We start from the raw sequence: 19365 nt of genomic DNA, 5'->3' as shown, positions 1-19365 counted from the left end.
AAAACGTTTCTAATGCACTGGAAAAAAAGGACATACCATATCCAAGACACTGGCTGAAAGACCTTACAAACACACTTCATCTGGAAAGGATACGATTCATTCTCTCTGATAATCTATCAACCTTTAACAAAATATGGTAACCACTCTGTGATTATCTTCGCCTGTAATGTGATATGAGGTTTGGGTGTGTTTCTTTTTGCTCAAGTGATTTGTGTATGTTGGGACAGATAGGCAGGCTGGATGGTTCTTTTAGGTTAGTTTTTTTTCTTTTTTATGTAGTCATTTTTATTTTGTATTAATATAAGCGGGCAGATACACATAATTTTCTTTATTATTGGAATTTGTACTGTACTACTCTATTCTCTGCTTAATAAAACATATGTTAACACAAAAATACAGTAGTTACTATTGTGTATATGTTAAATTGTTTATGTCAGAAATGTTCATTTTGACAAAATAAAATAAGCAAACAAATGTTAAATGTTAAATGTATGGTTGCATGTGTTGCTATTTAAAAAAACAAACATATTTTCAATAAATACATTATCTTCATGCCGCCTGACACATAAGGCCTCCCTCCAGACCACTTTTCCATTTGATTCTCTTTAGCACAACAGCCCATGATCACCACCACCTTCTTTCCTTTTCAACTGCCCTTGTCCATGTTGTTTCAATAAATAAACCAAACACAAAATAAATAAAATATATGTTGTGCATCACTATATAATACCATCCACAATCAGGGTGTCATGCAATAAAATTCACACATCCATCCTTTCCCATCACACTCATAATAAAGGAGAAACAAGTTTAAGCAAAAAAATACGTTTTGCTGAGCTTCATTTACTAGATAATAAAATTTTATTTGCCGTTGCTTTGCTTTTTTTTTTTATCACAGTTGACCTCAATCTCATGCACTGGCTAAGAGCCAATTAGGGTGATCAATTGCCACCGACAGCAGACGCCATTTTGCATACTGCCATCAATGGCTCATTCATTCAAATCGTAAAAAACATTTACTAAGCATTAATTTTCTAGGTATGTTGTAGAAGTCATCATTTGAGCATACAAATACTAGCAGAGAATTATAGAAATAAGGTGTTACATCTTGAAATTTGTTTTGTAATTATTGTGACAGAATATTAACATGAATGAATGTCAATAGTGTGTTATAAAACGGGTTCCGTTTGCATGAATTCATACCCAGTAGCTCTCAGTTTCAACATGGATGGTGAGCCCTGCTTTAACCAATCAGATTTCAAGTTCGCCTTGCACAACATACGCATTTGTTTTCATCTTCTGATTGGTAGGTCAGAGCAAAGCCTGTTACAGCAAAATTTGACTATGATGTATTTTGTATGTTTTTGTCTCCACTGCTCCAGATGAATTACATTGTATTGTGTTGATGGTTTCTATAATTGCGACATGACAGTGTGGATTCATTCAGGTAAGTCCTCACTGAAGGTCCACGTACCAAACGCACGACCCGTCACCACCAGCTATTATGAAAGGATGGTCACACGTGCCTTAGGGTGCCCCGACATCATTCGATAGGCCAGGTTCACAGGTTCAGTCAAGTAAACTTCAAATGTGTACACAAGAGTCTTTCCACTTGTGGGGCTGATTTTGTAGAAGCTCAAAGTGTTGCTGCTGAAGCTCAGCGTAATCTCGAGCTTGCACGACATCGTGGTCCTCTTGAGCGTAACTCCGCGACCCCGCTCGAAGGCTGTCAGCAAATTGTTGAACCACATCAGGCACCAGGCGCTCTGGTGGCTTTCCAGCGCCGAGGAAACCCCGCTGCGCTCCAGCTTCCCACTTTGGCACAAGCCCACGATCCACGGAGCGCCGTCAAGCTCCACCTCCCAGCTGTGGTCGCCTTCAGAGAAGATCTGGGAGCTGAGGACCTGGAAGAAGCTGGTGAATCTCTGGGGAGAAGGCGGGTACGGCTGCTTGGCGGCACTGAACGTCACAGTCTTCAAGTCCTCTGAGAGGATGAGATTCGGATGAGCTGTCCCAATGTCGAACGTCACCTCAGACGGGTTGAGGGCATTGCGAAGGGAGCGCTGAATGGCGCCGAGACTTTCCCTGAGCTCGCCGTTCATGAGCTCCAACTTGGGAATAAGTCTAACCGGGTCGACTTTTGACTCCACGCGGCCCTGGATTTCTCCGATGGTTTTTCCTGTCATCTCCATGATGTGCGGCTGCAGGTCTCTAAGGTCTTCTGGGAATGCACCCTCATCTCCCTCCGTCAGGAGAGACTCCGCACTGAGCAGAACTTGTCTCAGCTGTTTGGTGAGGCGGGCGGCCTGGCCGACCCTGTGGCTCACACTGGCCTCACCTGGTGAGAGCTTGTCATCAAACAGCTGCATCACCTCAACACTGTACTTCCGCACGACATCGTCGACCTGGCGCAGATGCTCCGATGCCTTTTCCCTCAGCTGCTCGTTAGCAGCCATCACCTCCGCTTCCTGTTCCTTCTCCTTCCTCAGCACACCCTCTGCCATCTCCAACTGAACGGCAAGGTCTGTGACGTGAGATGCTAGTCCAAATTTAGTGAAGGAAATGTGATTTCCCTTACTTCCTAGGCTTTGTTTAGCTACTTCCAATTTCAATTTAGTCTTGCTTTCATCCTCAACTGTACCACGTGCAGGCAGCTTGACTTTACCCGACTCGACAATACTGCACATTTTGGAACAGGTCACCACGGCTTGGTTCCCCTGGTAGTCCTCCTGGCACTCGGGGAAGCAGTGACGGTCGAGCCTTTCCCCCAGAGTTTGTATGCAGACGTGGCAGTAGACGTGTCCGCAGGGCAGAGATACAGGCTCTGAGTAGAGTTGCAAGCAGTAGGGCAGCGGAGATCTAAAGTTAATGCCTCAGCGAGATTTATAATGCTGGTGGAGTGTGTCAGACTCAGAGCAGACATGCTGACAGACCCTGGAGGACAGATAAGGAAAAGGCTGATTTAAATTTGACCTGCTCTGGCAGCCCCTCCTACTCTGTTTATCTACATTATATTATATTACACGCCACCGCCCGCTCAAATTCATGTACTGCAGTTCAAGCTTGCTAACAGTGTGCACTCATAAGGGAAAACAAACTGTATATAATGAAACAATAACTATTAATGGACACAATTGTTATTAAAACAGATATATTTATTTCAAATGCATCCACACCTATACACACATTAAGTTTGTAGCAGTTACCAGCTCCATTATTCCATCTTTCTATCATGAAAAGTACTGCATGCAGAAAAAATAAATATAAGTGTCATTAAACAATCTTAAAAACCATTGCTCACGCCTTGTGCCAGTGGCATTGTTACTATAAAAGCTTCTCCCTCATTCACAGTGTACAAACATTTCTAACTGTGGTAGTGCAGTAGTAACTAATAGAAAGAACATGAAATGTGCCATATTTGTTATCAGTCATTCTGTATCAAATCAATAATTTCCAGCATAACTTAACAACCATGCATTTTTTATGCAGGCTTAATGAGGAATTCTCATATCTAAATTTAGTACCCCCCACAGAAAAAACTCAAAAACATAAAATAACTGCGAAGTAGACGCCAAAACATATCGCATACTCCACACCCATGCATGCAGCTATACATTATCTCAACAAGAATATCATGTCACTTCTTAATGCTTCAAATGGTCCCATCACACAAAAAAGCAACAGCAGCTACACACATTTGGCATAACCATCATTTTTGGCCCATGCTTTGAACTGATATGTGTGACCCTGTTAAAAGGTGCCATGCACTAATAATTGGAATGAATGTCAACGCAACTAATAAATACAATATATTACTCGAAAGATTGCATATTTTTGATTTGCATTGGATTGACTGTAGGCAATGTTGTATTTGAACAAGAGTCAATCTGAGGAGTGTAATTAATGTTGGGGGAATGTTGCATCTCAGTGCCACCACAGTGAAGTCAATCCAAGGCAGTTATTAGGCATGCTGGGACAAAATATTAAGGCAGACAATGGTTATGTATTTTGGCAGAGGATAAGGATGTTGCGTCTACTACAGTAATGTATCGAGGTCCAGTTCTGGTAGTGGATCCTTCCAATAGGTGACGCTGCTGAACTCCGGACACACGAAAGCAAAATATCCGTTCTCGTCAAGCTCGGGGAAGAAATGCTCCACCAACTCTCCCAGGTGGGTGTACCTGCACCAGACCAAAACAACAGTGATCAAGGATGTATGCGAACGCTGTGGAAAAGCCTCCAAACTTACGAGGACTTGTTTCCTTTGGTCATCTCTTGGATCAACTCTCCTTTTGGATTGACAGTAAATATCCTGGTGTTGAGCACTCCCACCTTCGTGTAGGCGTAAGCATCCTACACAAACAATTGGCAAGTATTCAGAATGACTTTAAACAAATCTACCATGCTTCCTTAAATTCTGGCCTTCTGTCAAATAGACCCAATGGCCAACTATTCATCTGTTATCCACTTAAAATAAGAACCACAACCGTTAATTTGACAATGACTGATAAGTGACACAATAGAGGTGATTACAGCATCATGCATCACCAGAGGAGCCATAGTGGCATCTGTAAAGTTGATTTTTAAAGTGGAGTTTCAAGCGGAAATAATTTAAATTACACAGGTTAAGAAATGTAAACTTTTTTTTTTTATCAGAGACGCAAGTAAACTTGAGGTGATTTTTTGTGTCGATTCTAAATCTATCCATTGTTTTGTTTGTATTTTTATCTAGCATGTTTTCATAACAATAATATGATGACAATAATACATGTAATACTAAAATACATCTTCCAAAGCACCTGAACACATCATCAGTAATGTTAACTGTATATTAAGGAATAGTTGTGAATTAAGGGTTAAGTGCAGCAACATTTTTATTGGTTTTATAGATCAAACAAAAAAGCGAAAATATACAGTGCTGCTCAAAGTTTGTGAACCTCTTGAGTAATTTTGATTTTCCATTTGTTTCAAAGTGATTTTGTTGTTCGTCTGAACCATTACATTTTATATGAAATAACAGGTGTAGGTTTAGCATTTCAACGCGTTGTTCTTTTTTCAAAATCAATTGTCTAGTCAAAACTAAATAAAAAATAGTTTTTGGTCAATTAATGTAGGTGCAAAGTAAGTGAACCCTGAGCTGCATTGCTTAAAACAAGCAGTCAAGTAGGATCAGGTAGGACAAATTGGTAGCTAAACTAACCACTGAAATGGACCAATGAAATGAGAGAGGTTTAGCAAAGAAATTGTGCATCATTGACTGAAACAAGAGACAAAACCACGTTACTAAGTCTTACCCAGGTGAACCCAAACAGGTCAGTCATGCTGAGAGGAAGAAGATCAAAAAAAGATCAAAGCTGCCCATCTCAACTTTGCCAGAGAGTACCTGGACAAACCTGAAGCTTTTTGGAAGTCCCTTCTGTGGACAGATGAGTCCAAAATTGAACTGTCTGGTCACAACTAAAACAGTCATGTTTGGTGAAAAGTCAACACTGCATACCAGCAAAAGAACCTTCACCCTGGGCGTGAGAATGATAAATTCTGGGTTGGCTTTTCATTCTCAGGACCTGGACAACTCCACATAATCCAGGGAATCATGAATTCAGAGGAACACTGTGAAATCCTGGAACATAACCTGAAGCAGTCCTTTGTGAAGTTACAGCCTGGTAGACGATGGATCATGCAACATGAGAATAATCCAAAGCATTCCAGCAATACAATCAATGAATGACTGAAGAACAACAAGATTCATAATCTGGATTTGCCCAGTCAAAATCCTCATTTAAATTATTTCAAAATACTGTGGTGGGACCTGAAGCGGGCTGTTTATGCTAGACGCCCATCCAACCTCTCTCAACTGGCTGCATTTTGCAAGGAAGAGTGGCAAAAATCCCCCAAAGTAGATGTGAAAGACTGATAAGTCACTAAAGAAAGCGTTTGGATGAAGTTCTCATTGCAAAAGGAGGTGCAATGTCTGATTAAGAGAGGTTCACATACTTTTGCACCCTTGAGATCTGAGTTTTGCTTAAATCAACAACTTTTGTTCAAGAATGAATAACAATATTATCATTATTTTAGTTCAAGTCCATTATTTTCAATGTCAGCAATGTAGATTGGGGTATGACTAAACATTTAATAAGGTTATTTTAATATTTTATACAAAAAATCTGACCATGCCTGCAGGGTTCACAAACTTTTGAGCAGCACTGTATATATATAAAAAAATCCCCGATATGCTATGAAAAAAATGTGACACACAAAGCCATCTGTGATTCAAATTTGCTGTTGACCAGTGTTATTAACCCAATTAGAATGAGTGACGGAGCACCACAATTGATTATTCTTTATAGGTAAGAGGTTAGCACATCTGGGGTGTAATTAATAGTGTGAATGGTTGTTTATCTAAATAATAACAATTCATAACAATTCAACACAAAGACCTGCCTGCGTGTACTTTGTACTGCCTGTGTGTACTTTGATTCCACTAGCCACAACTTCCTGGTTTTTCCTTACATATTAACAGCAGGTGTGTAGTTGTCCCTAGAGAGGTGGGTACACTCACAATTTTCAGACATCCTCTTTTAGAAACGGTGATGTAAGAATTAAAAATCTGTCATTTGTACTTGCTCACAATAATAAAATTATCATTAATTGTTAAAAACCGTATGTTACTACTGGTAACACAAGCAGCCTGAACTACAATTACAGAACTTGAATTACAACATTTAGTGAACAGTGAACAAAAATAGTGAACAACAGTCTGGTTAGACTTCAGTATTGTTTTGGGCTGAATCTTAAACAATCTGTCCCCATTCTTGTGTAAATCAAGGACCAGCCTAGCTACTATAAAACTAAAAGCATGTAGTTGTGTGTAACCAGCAGCGACCACCCAAACCGACGTCGTGATCAAGTGTCCTGTGTACGAGGGCAAATCACTTCGCATGAGCTAAATTTCTGGTTTACCGTTGTGGCTCATCATTCATGCCAATAGCCAATATACTCAGCGAAGGCAAGGGGTAGTAGCCGATTAGAGGCAGAGGAGTATAGGTCATGGCTGAATGGTGCACATCAGGGGGATTAAGAAGTTGGTATACTCAATGCTGACAGAAAAAAGAGTGGGCGTATACACCCTGGACTACACCAATGATTAACAGTACGAATGTGACAGTAATGGACCTTGATTTAGAATATTCATGTGAGAATGTATTGTGCTGGCGTGCATACATTGGTCCTGTTGCCAAAGGCGGCGTAGAAGGGTTGTCTCTTGGGGTTGAATAAGTCCCTGATGTCACTGAGACAGGCGATTTTAAACACCTCTGGCTTCTTCTCAATCACCTCCCTGCATAATAAACAGGCAATTCAGAAGCAGTTAGCTGGAGTGAGTAGTGAACCCTGAACCTCAGAACTGTGAGACATCAATCATGCAGCCCAGCCCAAGAATGAATATTCTGCAAAATGCACTCGATCCATTTTCTATACTGCTTATTCTGTTGAGGATAGAAGATGTTTCTACCTGTGCAGTGCAGAAAAGAGGCTGCTTGGGGCTAGCAGTACTGGGCCTTTTGGAAGAACGGTGCCTTTGTCGTTGACCCACTGCAGGTAGTTCTTAGTGATGGCGGCCATGCCTATAGCCCGCGCAGAGCAATACAGGAACTTATAGCCATTTCTGCAATGACATAAAAAGCCATTGAACACGTTTGTAAATATATAACAATTGGATAGAAACAAGAAAATACATATTTGGCTTTTATTAACAACATAACACAAATACAGTTGACCTACTGGTGAATTTTGTGGTAGAGTTTGGCAATGTCTTTGTGTGTCCAGTCTTTGCCAAACTGAGGCAGAATGTGCCCCAGGGCATCAGACCTGTTGGAAAAAAAATCAAGTCATGTTGTTTGAGTCAAGAGACCAATTTCAAATATACCACGAGGAGAGACAGCTGTGTTTACTTAGTGATTGTGCCGTCTATGTCTGAAATGATGATGCGATCATCCCAGTTCCACAAATAGATGGCGGCCTCACAGCGACACGTGCCCTGGTACTGAGTGGTCACGCTAAATATCACCTTGTTGGCTCCTTCACGCAGATTCAAGTTCTCCTGGTTAGAAAGTACAGTGACAAAGGTGGTAAACGTGCTATGTGCGATGTTTACTTGAAGGGGACATAAAGGGTGTCCCATAAATGTCCATACAAAATAATGTTATGAAGACACCTAGGTACTGTTTTAAATTGTTTAAAAAAATGCACGTCTCCTTTACAGTGTGTCTACTTACTATCTGTTCAGATGTCAGACGAAGTGATTTGCGGTACATCTGATTGAGACATTGAGTGGTGCGAAGCGTGTCTGTTGACATGCTAGAAGTAAGGGTGGCTTTTTGACCAAACCCTGCCTCCACATTTCTATCCGCATCATCCAGTATGGCCCTGAAGAGGAAAAAACACATACGTGCATTAAAAATGGTTGGATTTAAAAATATGATGCAGAACTGAATGATTATGAATAAATGCTGAGGTCTTTTTTTTTTTTAATAAATAACCATACATGACTGTGTTAGGGTCCCCACACTGTATTTTCTGGTCATCTTGCTTTGAGTGCTCTTGCTAAAACACCAAAGAGACACCTTCAGTAAATGTGCTATTGGCAGTGGCCAATCAATCAATCAACACAAAACAGAAACCTGGTTGCTGTCTACGTCTCGTCTCCTCCAGGAGAACCACCAGCGTCCAGACTTTTTGGGCATTTTGTCCTTAACGAGTCTCTGAACAGTACTCTATGGATAGAGAATACAATACTAGCATATTAGTTATAGGAATAGACAGATTAACGGTGCCGATATTTGGCATTTTGACAAATATCGGCATCAGCCTTTTTATGAATCCAAAGGCGGATAAAGCTGGTCTCTTACTGAGCAGTGAATGCCTGCGAACGTAGCAAATTTAGGGTTTTCATCAGGATTTGTAAGATGTTCACAGTTTTTACTTGTCGCAAAGACATTTCAAACATATTCAGACAAATTTTCACCATCTGCGAAGATCCTTTTGAAACCTTTTACGGGCCCTGACAAAATAACTAAATTCGCTACATTCACATGCATTTGTTGCTCAGTGAATACAGGGAACTTTTTCATTTATTTATTTTTTATTTTTTTAATTTCCACTTTTCCACAAAAATGATGCTGACACTGATAACTCCCTTCACTTTTTATTTTTAAAAAGTGTTGAAATTTGGGAAACTATTTACAGTAGAACTACTTACTTGCTTGCTTAGTTTTTTATTTTACACACACCAGACCCCCCGGATACTGGGGCCTGCCCGGGGTGCCAGGAGGCCCACCGGAGTGGGGCAGGCACAACAACACCACCCACCCGCCCGGCCCCCGAAGACCCGGGCCATGGATGGAGCCCCCGGCCGCGAGGAGGGAGAGGCAGCAAGGGGGAGGAGAGAAGGAACCACGGGGCACCCCGGAGGCCCACAGGCCCCGAACCACGTCGCCGTCGTGAGGGCACTTTTAATTTAGCTTAACACGTGCTGATGATCATGGGAGCTTCCTGCAATTTTTGTTGTAATTTTTAAACAAAACTTTCAAGTCTTTATATGTTTAAAATTAAAAGAAAAAGTAAATGTTTTTTTTTTGACACTAATATTTTCTCTTTTACTGCAAATGAATATCAGCTTGAAATCTCAGTTATCGGGTCTCCTTGACTGTATTGGTCTATCACAAATTAGTTATATCACACATTGAGTTAATTGTGTGTTGTTATGGCACATTATTAAAGAGCTCAGTCATGAGCTTGATTAACTAAAGCCTATTATATACTGCTTGCTGTTCTGTTTAAATGTGCAGAAACGGAATGGGGGAACCAAGTCTTCCTGTCAAAAACTCTTGTCTTCGGAGCTAGCACTCACTTCTCTCACACTGCTGTATTAAAATTAATTGAAAGCTCTTTTCTGCAGATGGACAGATAAAAGACAGTGTGAAGAGGCTTAAGTCAGGATTCTTCTTTAAAAAAAAAAAAACTTCTCAACCTTAGGTAAATTCTTCTGGAAAGCTGTCATCGACAAGATCATCGGAGCAGCCACTGCCCAGTTATAATAGCTGTTAAACATAGGCAAGAACTTGAATACAATACAAGTAAATAAAAAAGCATTGATGATGAAAATGACTTGATCTTACTTGGAGTTGATACAAATCACTAAGCTAGGGTCGTCAATGATTCCTGGATTGTTGACAAAGTCCTGGTATGACACAGAGTGCTCCAGAAACCTCTCTGGACAAACAGCAAAACACACTTTTGACATTTTCCATCATGCATGGGCTGAACAGTAATGCTCAGATCACACAAAAATCACACTGACCTTTGTTGATTTGGCTGGTGTCACCCACGTGTCCACAGAGGGACATGCTGACCTCTGTGGCGTAGGAGGCAGAATCTGACAGGTATTCAGTACCACTGTCCAGCGCGCCCATCGAATGCGGTGACTGACTTGCTGAGCCTGAGCCTTGCTCAACGACAGGAGGGGAGGAACTCTCTGTTTCGCTGCAGATACCGCACACAGTCATGGAACTGCATTTAGGGCAGACAGAATACTGACACCGCTAATACAAATTAAATTATTCACAAATGTTGAGCAGCAGTTCAAATCCACATTTAGTCAACAATTTGAAAAAGTAAAAATTACAGAGTGAATGCTGACAGAAGCTTTTATGTCCAGAGAGTGAATATGGATAGTTTTTCGAATGTGGTAGGAAGCTGGAGCCCCTGGAGAAAACTACTCAAGCTTAGGGAGAACATGCAAATTCCACACAAGAAGGCCAGAGAAGAGATTTCAACCACAGACATTAAGTTCCCCTATAGCAATTAAAGGGACCTCATCTTTCTGCCTTTACAAAAAATGTTCAACTATGACTAATACTAACAACACCAGTCCAGTACTAACAATAAAAATAAATAATTTAAATACACCAAAATATTGCACCTCGGCCAAGGAGAAGATCCAGTTTCAGCATGCAAACTCCACACAGGAAGGTCAGACCCGAGATTTGAACCAAGAGCCTCAGAACTGTGAGGCCGACGTGCTAAACATTAATTCACTGTACTGTACTGCCCATTTTCAGAATGCTATGAAACAATATTAGGCACAGATTTGTATTGCTGGCAGATGCTGCATATGACCAATGGCCATCAACCTTTGTTGAGACAGTTACTTTTATTACTTCATGAAGTTTGACCATAATTTTCAGACAGACGCTTTGTGCTGCCATATCGAGAACTGAGCGGTGGTGTACCGCATCTTGGGATATGGGAGCCCACGAATAATAGAATCAGGTATATCAAAGTGGATAAGGCTGCATTTGAAAAACCCTGTGATGTGAGAAAGCCTTATTGGTGCTGAGTTATGATGTAATCCGCCATCAAAAGTACCGACAGTGTCGTGAAAAAGTATTTTCTGATCTTTTATTTACCTTTAATAAAGCCATCAGTATGAAATTTCATTTTACAGGTATGATTGCTATTGTGAGATTAACTCATTTACTCCCAGCCATTTTCACTGAAGCAACCCCTTTCGCTTCCGACTGTTTTACTGGATTTGGACTGATTTGTCAAGGCCCACAGAATATTGTGTTCTATTGCTATAAAAAAAACATACCAAAATAAAGATTAGGGTCTTTTCTTTCATCTGGAAAAATAAGCATATTTCTATCTGTTTCCGTTTTGCAGCAATTAACATTAGAATATAGCTAAGTTTCATCATTTTCAGCATTATTCACAAATCTGTTTAAAAAAAAGAGCTTTTTGCAACATGGCCCTGATTGATTTCTTATACTCTGCTGCCACCTGCTAGCCATTTTAGTAACAACTACAATTGCTTCATGCATTCTTTTCAATTAAGAGGCTGCATCAAAGTGTTATGTATGCTATAGCATTTTTTTTAACGTATTTTTATGTTTTTGGGAGCAAATTAGTTAAAATCACTTGATGATCTCAAACATTCAAATATGATACATAAGCAAAAAAATAATTAAACAAATCTGGAAAGCGTAAATAATTTTTCACGAGACGTATACATCCATCCAGTTTTGGTCTTCTTACCTCTTCGGGAAGTAGAGTGCTGCAACCTCAGGGTCAAGTGAAGTCAGATCATCCAGATAAATGCCTGTTGGTCCTAGATGATGATTACGTCTGCCTACAAAAGCCAACGCATACATTTGTAACACGCCAACAAGATCCTGAATTTGTTAGCAAAACCACACAATAGTTTGACACTCACCTTTTATTTTGTCTTGCTGCTCTTGTTTGGTTGAGCAGTTTCCTAACTCCTCAGCAGCTGTCCAGCTGACGCCATTATCTTTTTCTTCAGCTTTTGGAGAAGCAAATTCGGCCATTTCAAGCCCGCCATCATCCTCCCGCCCGTCGGCACAGGGTTCTATCCCATTGTCGCCCTCACTGATGGCTGCGCTACCAGTACAGCATTGTTCCCTATGTTCAGTCTGCTGCATTTTGGCGGATTCTGCACAAACTTTGCTATCGTTGTCTGTGATGCACATGTGTTCAGATGGCTGACTGTTATCATCGTTTTGGTCATCAGCTGCATCACTCATGCCACCCACATGGCCAACATTGACTGTACCGTCTTCACGGGCAAGGACTTCAGAGTCATCCTTCTCTGTTGCTGGATCAGACTTTAACTGGTCACTATGTGTTGAACTGGTAAAGGGAATGTGTTTATCAAAGGCCAGGGGAGTCGTTTGTAAGGCGTAGCTACTCAGGTCAAGAGACTGAGTCCTGGGTTGTGGTCTGACCACAGGAACATGGGCCACTCTGCTACAGTTGTTCACAGGCTCATTGCCCATGTCAAAGGAGTCCTGCCTCTGAATGGTTCGAAAATGAGAAGAGTCCGATTGCTGTAATTCCACTGATGATCGCTCAGATTGACGTGGCTGCAAAGTGGAAAGCAGACAAAAGGAAGTTTACGACGATAGTCTCAAATGTTATGTAGGGTTGTGTGAGTCCTGGCATACCGTGGGAAAGCCCCCCCAGTTCCATTGCATCTGTAAGCCAGAGGACTCATGGTTTTTAACCACCAGCTCAGAGTCACTCTTCGGAGAGGATGGGCGGCTGTCAAAAACACTGCTAGAATAAGGAAGGAATGAGCATTATTGCCTGTCAGTATCAGTCACACACACATAAAGAGATGGCTTTCCCACTTTTCTGCAGGTGACTGGTCTCCATCCGAGTGTCGATGAGTATCGATGACCCCCAGCTCCTCCTCAGGTGGCTCCTCAGACAGCGAGAAGTACACTGACTTACTTTAACACACAAACAAAGCACAGTGAGTCATAACATGACATCCTGTAGGGTTGTCCATGCAATATTCAGCCATTTCTGACGTTGTGGTTTACTACAGGCATGTTCAATACCACTTTTTTTTCAGACTGATACCAGTACAAGTATTCAACTCTTGAGTAGTCACTGATAACGATACCAAGTACCAATACCACTAGTACTGTTCATATATTTACAAAAATCCCCCACCAAAAAACAATGACAGATAGTTTTAAAGAAAGACCTATATATACACCAATAAATCATTTCTCCTTAAAATTGCATGACATAAATGGCAAATTCATTTTCTTCTAATTTCTTGTTCCTAATCATAAAGGTTACATCGATTGGCTTGCCCATTCCTAAGTTACTGCATACCCCGAAAAAATGGTTATGCATTCATGGAGGTTAGATTGTTTGGCCATTTGTCTGTGTTGACTCCATTAAAAACGTGATTAGAATATTATGTACTCAGATTTAATTTACCATACTAATAATCATTATTCGGAAGACTTAAATGTAGGATAACGTCCCTTTCAACGTCATCCTACATTTGAGTCTTCCGAATAATGATTATTAGTATGGTAAATTAAATGTATGGAAAATTCGAAACGGCCGCGCACAAGAAAATATGCCGGACCAGTATATCGTCACTGTTCTGGGAAAAACATTCCATGTCAAACAAACATGTATTTTTTTATTTTCTTTTTTTTTTTACATTTTTGGGATGTCTGCATTCAGTTTCATGGACATAAGTGTTTTTCACAGGACAGTGGCGATATGTAAAAATTTAAAGAAAAAGAAAATACAACCGTCTGAGCTTCATTTGTGCATCCTTTTATGGTGTAGTATCTTCCGTCAATGGCGACACAGTTCCAAAATTGGCAGGAAAACTCAATGACCGTGTTTTATATTAATAAGAGCCAGTAAACATCCATTTAATCAAAATAAATACTAAGAAACCTCAAATATTCAAATAGTAGCATTGCTATAATTTTCATTGAAATGTCACAATTTTGGAAAATTCCAAATTGGCTACACACGGTCAAAACCCGCTTGTTTGAAATTCCAAAATTTATCCAAACGGGATGGGCTATTGGGAATTATTTTATAATCATGCAAACCACACACACACAACAAAAATTCTTTATCAAAATTTTTATATGGATTCAAACGAAATTTGCTTGGCATTTGGGCCTCCTCTTCACCAATTTTAATGGATAGACTTTTTTTTCATGATCTTGCTAAACTAACAAATGACATAATACCATTTACCACTTAAAATAAACCAAAAAGTGTTTTGTTCACTAACCTGACTTGCAACTGTGTGGCATGTTTATCTTGATCTGGACTCTGTCTGTTATGATCTTTGTCCCACTCCCTGTCCTTTTCTTGTTCATCTGAAGACGAGCTACCCTCTTTTCTCTGGTGACTATCCGAGCGCACGCGTTTACGACGGCGCCTCTTCCTGCGTGTGCCGGAGCCAGACAGAGAGGATCCATCATTGATCTCCTCTGAGTCTTCGGGGCAGTCAAGAGGAATTGGGGAAGTGCAGAGATGGGCTGGGACTTCGGACTGTAAGAAATGAATACATTACTTAACAACTAGCCTGTAACTAATACTTCCTTGACTCATCCTGAAGTCAATATTTCAAATCTTGAACCAGAAAACTCACAACTGTTCGGCCACTTGAGCCATGTGATGTAAATCCAACCTTATGCATTTGTTTATCTTACCTCCAAGTTTTCATTTTGTTCAACAAAAAAAGCTTCCCCGTTGTCCCCTAGTTTCATGTGCAGGTCCACTGATTCTCCATTTATCTCAATGTCCACCTACAGAACAGTGAAAGGCATCACAGAAAGTAAACAGACTGTAAAATGTAACAACAAATGGGAGAATGATTGAACTTACAACTTTCTCCTTGGAGCGAAGCACACCCAGTTTGCCAAAGCGGACATGAAAGGGGGAACACTGGAACGACCCATCAGGTTGTCGCACCACGATGACATCGATCCCCCCAGTGAGAGTGGCAGGGTTAAGGCCACAGTACAGCTCCTTGACCGTCACATACACTGTCTCTGCCAACTGACCCACGATATTCATGGTTTGGGACTACACACCAAAAACAAGATGGAAGACCAGTATGAAGAGAAATTATACAGAATGACTGCATGTCCTTCAATGACGGTAAAAAGTCATTATAATGACCGATGAAGTATTTTTTTAAAACAATATGAGTACCTCCAAACACAGAGCAGTCTTCAACAGGTGATACAGTTGAATGTAAACACCCCCAAAATAGTTTGGAGTTAAACCAGAATCATTTGGATATATACTGTATGCCTCCAAAGTCAAAAAAATTTGGAATTCAAATCATGTGTTATATCAAATTTTACGAGATTTCAGATTGGTTAGCAATTAAAGGATAAAATTAGTTTTTCTTTTTCTTTTGTTTTGTGTTCTCTGGTGATGTTAGAATGTTTCTCAAAACAGTTTAAGGGTTTGTGATGTCATCCTCAGTCAGCTTGAGCCAGGAATTAATCTTTACATTAAGCCAAAACAACTCAAGACAAAAGTAAAAAAATAAATAAATGAATATAGACCCCATTCTCCTCAAAAAGCCACACCAGGCTTAAACAAGCTAATCCACATCTTTGCCAATTAAGGACAATGAAACTTCCTGTATCCGCTGTGATAGACTGGTAACAAAATTTTCTGTCATTGTAAATCATGGCTTGCTGACTCATTTTCTTAACCTGTCAAATATTTGCATTCACACGCACAGTTGGCCAATACTACCCAACCATTGTGCCACTGTACATTAGTGTGCCATGAGAGATCAGATGTGCGGGAATTTACCCAATTTCACTTAATGCAAACATTATTTTAACTTCATTATTGCTTTTCAACCATGACTGACAGAGACTGAGCCGGTGAAGATCTGTTTCTTTGATTTGCAAGTAGCCTATTTTGTTTCATTTTCAACTAAACAGGCCTAGATTTCCCTCCAAATAAGTACAGTACTTTTTTTTTTGCTATAATACTGTTGTACTGTTGTCAACTTGTCATACAATTCAAAAGTCAAGTCTTACCCACAGTGAGGGATACAGATGTTCCTTCTCAACCAGGCTGCATTTCCTTGACCTTCTCTCCGCCATACCGCACCACCATTAAAGTATTGCTAACATATATCACACACCAGACCCTGGTTGCCTATGTCACCCACATCTATAGTTTTTCAATTGCTCATCAGTGCCCAATGGTAACTTTTGGTTTGCTTCAATCAATCCAAATTAAGACTTCTGAAAAAATTATCCCACCCACTCAACTTAACTCTAATTGACAATGTCCAGTCTGTCACACTGATCAATCCCTTGAATGACACCGCACTGTGAGTGCAGGTAAAAATGAGCCATCTATGAAAGAGTCCCAGCACATTCAGCCAAACACACAATTTAACGCAGCACACAGACACCCCGCTGTCCAGTTCGTATTTCCTCACTGGTGTCGCACATGACAGCTAAACCAGCAATTTCTGAGAGGCTTAGACAAGCTATTCAAACCAGGCTGACATAGAAACACAGCACACACAACTCATCAACCAGTTGTCAGTTTCTGGACCTGACTACACTTCCCCAAAAGATCAATAGAGCCATGGGAGTGCTTGGTCCATTTGGGAGTAAGTCAAGCAAATATTTAGCGTGTAACATGGATAGTATAGTGCTGTTTCTGGAAGAAGACTCCTTCAAATAGTAAGACATCAATACGTAATTTTGTCATTTGACTCAATGTAAGATCAAAGCTGATTATGAGATCGAACAGTGCACCTCCGTTGTCACTGCCGGAATAACTGATTTCCAGACTTGAACCCTTTTGAAAATCTGAAGGCCAATATTAAAGCAACTTGGGCTACAGCAACATCTGAATGAATGATGCACGATAATATCGGTGGCTGATAATTATCGACCAATTTCACATCATACGGATAAACCAACAATAATATCGGTGGCTGATAATTATCGGCTATTATCGACCAATTTCACATCATACGGATAAACCAGATGATAAAGAAATCCGCCGATAATAATAGACATGTCATGTTGGTCCATCTGTTGTGGTTGTGGCTCAAGTTGTGCCCAACTCCTCAACCCCTCCCCTCACCTATTTTAATGTCGCATATTTGTGATGTCATAATGCGCGCGACCTCGTGTTCACAGAAGATGCATCATGGCGACATGGCAGAAGCCAGTGTGGGCTTTCTTTACTGTGTCTCCCCAAAATGTTAACCTCACATTTTTTTTGTTGCATTTTAAAAACCCAGAATGAGTTACCGGTTGTCTCTGAAGCAGAGATATCAATAAAATTCAGTTTCATGGTGCTTTACACAATGTTTCAATGTATTTGTACATGTTAGACTTATAGTAGGACTCGAAAGTATATTTGTATTCAAGTTAGTTTTGCAAACAATTATCGGTTTACTTATCGGTTATCGACACATTCTAAATTATTAGTTTACCGGTATCGGTTGAAAATAGTATTATCGTGCATCCCTAATCTGAACTGTATCAAAGGCTGATCGCCCAAAACCACACCACCTTGATGCTGTATTTAAAACAAAAAGAGGTCCCACAAAGTACTGAGGGCATATTACTTTAATACACTTCAAAAGGCCAACCCTTTTTTTTGTTTATCACATGAAATATTCAAATTTGGTAAAATACTGGATTTGTTTACTTTTGTATCGTCTCCTATAATAATCAAATTTGAAACAAAAGGCAGGAAATGTTTCACTTTGAGTGTGGTGAACTAATACAACATACACATTTAAGTTTCTGAAACAAATTATTGACATTAATTGACTCCTCGATTTTCTAATTTTCTGGCACCACTTACCTGTAAATTGTAATTGCGGGAGGGGTTCCACTGCCACTTGTACCACACGTATACATGACCCAACAGACACTGATAACATCCCACAAGACGATCGGACAAAACCTGTTCAAACTAAACAACTTCTGGCCTGCAGTCATAAGTGATATACTGTACTAACTACACGACACGAAACATTGCAAAATAATCACGATACTTACCACATCTTCAAAGCTACAGGAAAATGTTTGTGGCAACATCAACGGTCGCGAACAATCAAAGGATTTCCGAACACTGTTACCGTAATCTCTGATTTTTTTACTTTAAATATCGAACATGAGGATCCAGTAAATTAATTTCACACAGGTGACAAACGTGTAAGAAAACTTACTTTTCGCGACGAAGTTCAGCTAGTGAATTTGAAGGCATCAGCCATGCTAGATACTTCCGGGTGTACTACGCCCCACGTCACGCCAGCAGCCAATGAACAACCAGGAATTAATTCAGACCCGACCACAATTTTGAAGTGTCAACAAAGCGTCATCGTTGGAGTTTGGCCGGGATATATTACTGAAAACAATGGGATTATATGCACAATGGATTATATGCACAAATAGTGCACCCAACCTTCCGGTGCGGGGAGACTGTTGATATGATGTAAAGTTCTAAGCCTAAATCTTTAACCAACTGAAAAAGAACAGGAGTCGCTCCTTGCTTTAACATTGTCTATCATAATTTTAACTACTAATTAGATCACCCAGAGCCGTACCGTAACGTTTCAAGATTTGGTAATGGTGTCATTGCTTAAAATTATTATTACACGTAATTACAAGCCGTTTGAGTAGCTACTAAAGCTATTTTGTTTAAAAAAAATTTTTTTTTGTGTAAATGTAAATTATGTATTGTAGCTCCTCTCCCGGGACTACTGGAGTCCGCACAGTACCCCACTCCTCCCTACCAGCCAGCCGGTAAAGTTGAGGTGTTGGATCTTTCAGATGGAACCTACCAGCTAACTGTTCATAACTTGTTCATTTTCATTTTTTATTTTAATTATACGTTATTGGATACGAATATATATAAGTTATTGTGCTTCCTACTCCTTTTGAACATGTAAATTATGATATTGATTAATTATTTGCTTTCTTCACATTTTTATTTTAACTTCAACTT

The 19365-nt window shown here is 40.1% G+C and overlaps 2 protein-coding genes across 4 annotated transcripts; both read right to left on the bottom strand.

Annotated features, from left to right (window-relative positions):
• Positions 1 to 777: 777 nt before the first annotated feature.
• Positions 778 to 2923, bottom strand: trim107 (tripartite motif containing 107). The gene is given in 2 exon segments (XM_086087098.1): positions 778 to 2845; positions 2848 to 2923. Coding segments are annotated over 2 exon segments (1419 nt in total). The 3' UTR covers positions 778 to 1502.
• A 211-nt stretch (positions 2924 to 3134) lies between these two features.
• Positions 3135 to 18288, bottom strand: LOC147166749 (phosphatidate phosphatase LPIN2). Of its 3 annotated transcripts, none has more exons than XM_086087095.1 (20): positions 18220 to 18288; positions 15238 to 15438; positions 15063 to 15158; positions 14639 to 14901; positions 13209 to 13310; positions 13023 to 13134; positions 12272 to 12941; positions 12094 to 12187; positions 10358 to 10539; positions 10176 to 10269; positions 10028 to 10097; positions 8679 to 8771; positions 8543 to 8601; positions 8274 to 8424; positions 7950 to 8098; positions 7780 to 7866; positions 7511 to 7663; positions 7222 to 7336; positions 4250 to 4353; positions 3135 to 4181 (listed from the first exon to the last, which is right to left on the bottom strand). In XM_086087095.1, exons 2-20 carry the CDS (start codon positions 15427 to 15429, stop codon positions 4037 to 4039), a joined length of 2931 nt encoding a protein of 976 aa, XP_085943221.1. In that variant the 5' UTR covers positions 15430 to 15438; positions 18220 to 18288; the 3' UTR covers positions 3135 to 4036. The 3 variants fall into 3 exon arrangements, with proteins under 3 accessions (XP_085943221.1, XP_085943222.1, XP_085943223.1); XM_086087096.1 differs by having other exon boundaries at positions 13023 to 13131; XM_086087097.1 differs by lacking the exon at positions 18220 to 18288 and adding an exon at positions 16419 to 16925 and having other exon boundaries at positions 13023 to 13131.
• Positions 18289 to 19365: the final 1077 nt, after the last annotated feature.

Source organism: Leptonotus elevatus, chromosome 10 (genome assembly GCF_054856555.1).
Source record: "Leptonotus elevatus isolate MCC_2025b chromosome 10, RoL_Lele_1.0, whole genome shotgun sequence".
NCBI lineage: Eukaryota > Metazoa > Chordata > Actinopteri > Syngnathiformes > Syngnathidae > Leptonotus > Leptonotus elevatus.
Note: the sequence above shows the minus strand (reverse complement) of the source record. Positions and strands in the feature narration are given on the sequence as shown.

Bases quoted from the DNA above. Each gene is read 5' to 3' on its own strand.
- LOC147166749 (XM_086087097.1), bottom strand. From the start codon at position 16,484: ATGGCGGAGAGAAGGTCAAGGAAATGCAGCCTGGTTGAGAAGGAACAT. The intron at 8,099-8,273 runs GTAAGTAGACAC...CTTTCTAACCAG, and splicing joins GTCTGACATCTGAACAGATA to GAGAACTTGAATCTGCGTGA. The intron at 7,664-7,779 runs GTAGGTCAACTG...ATGTCATTGCAG, and splicing joins CTCTACCACAAAATTCACCA to AAATGGCTATAAGTTCCTGT.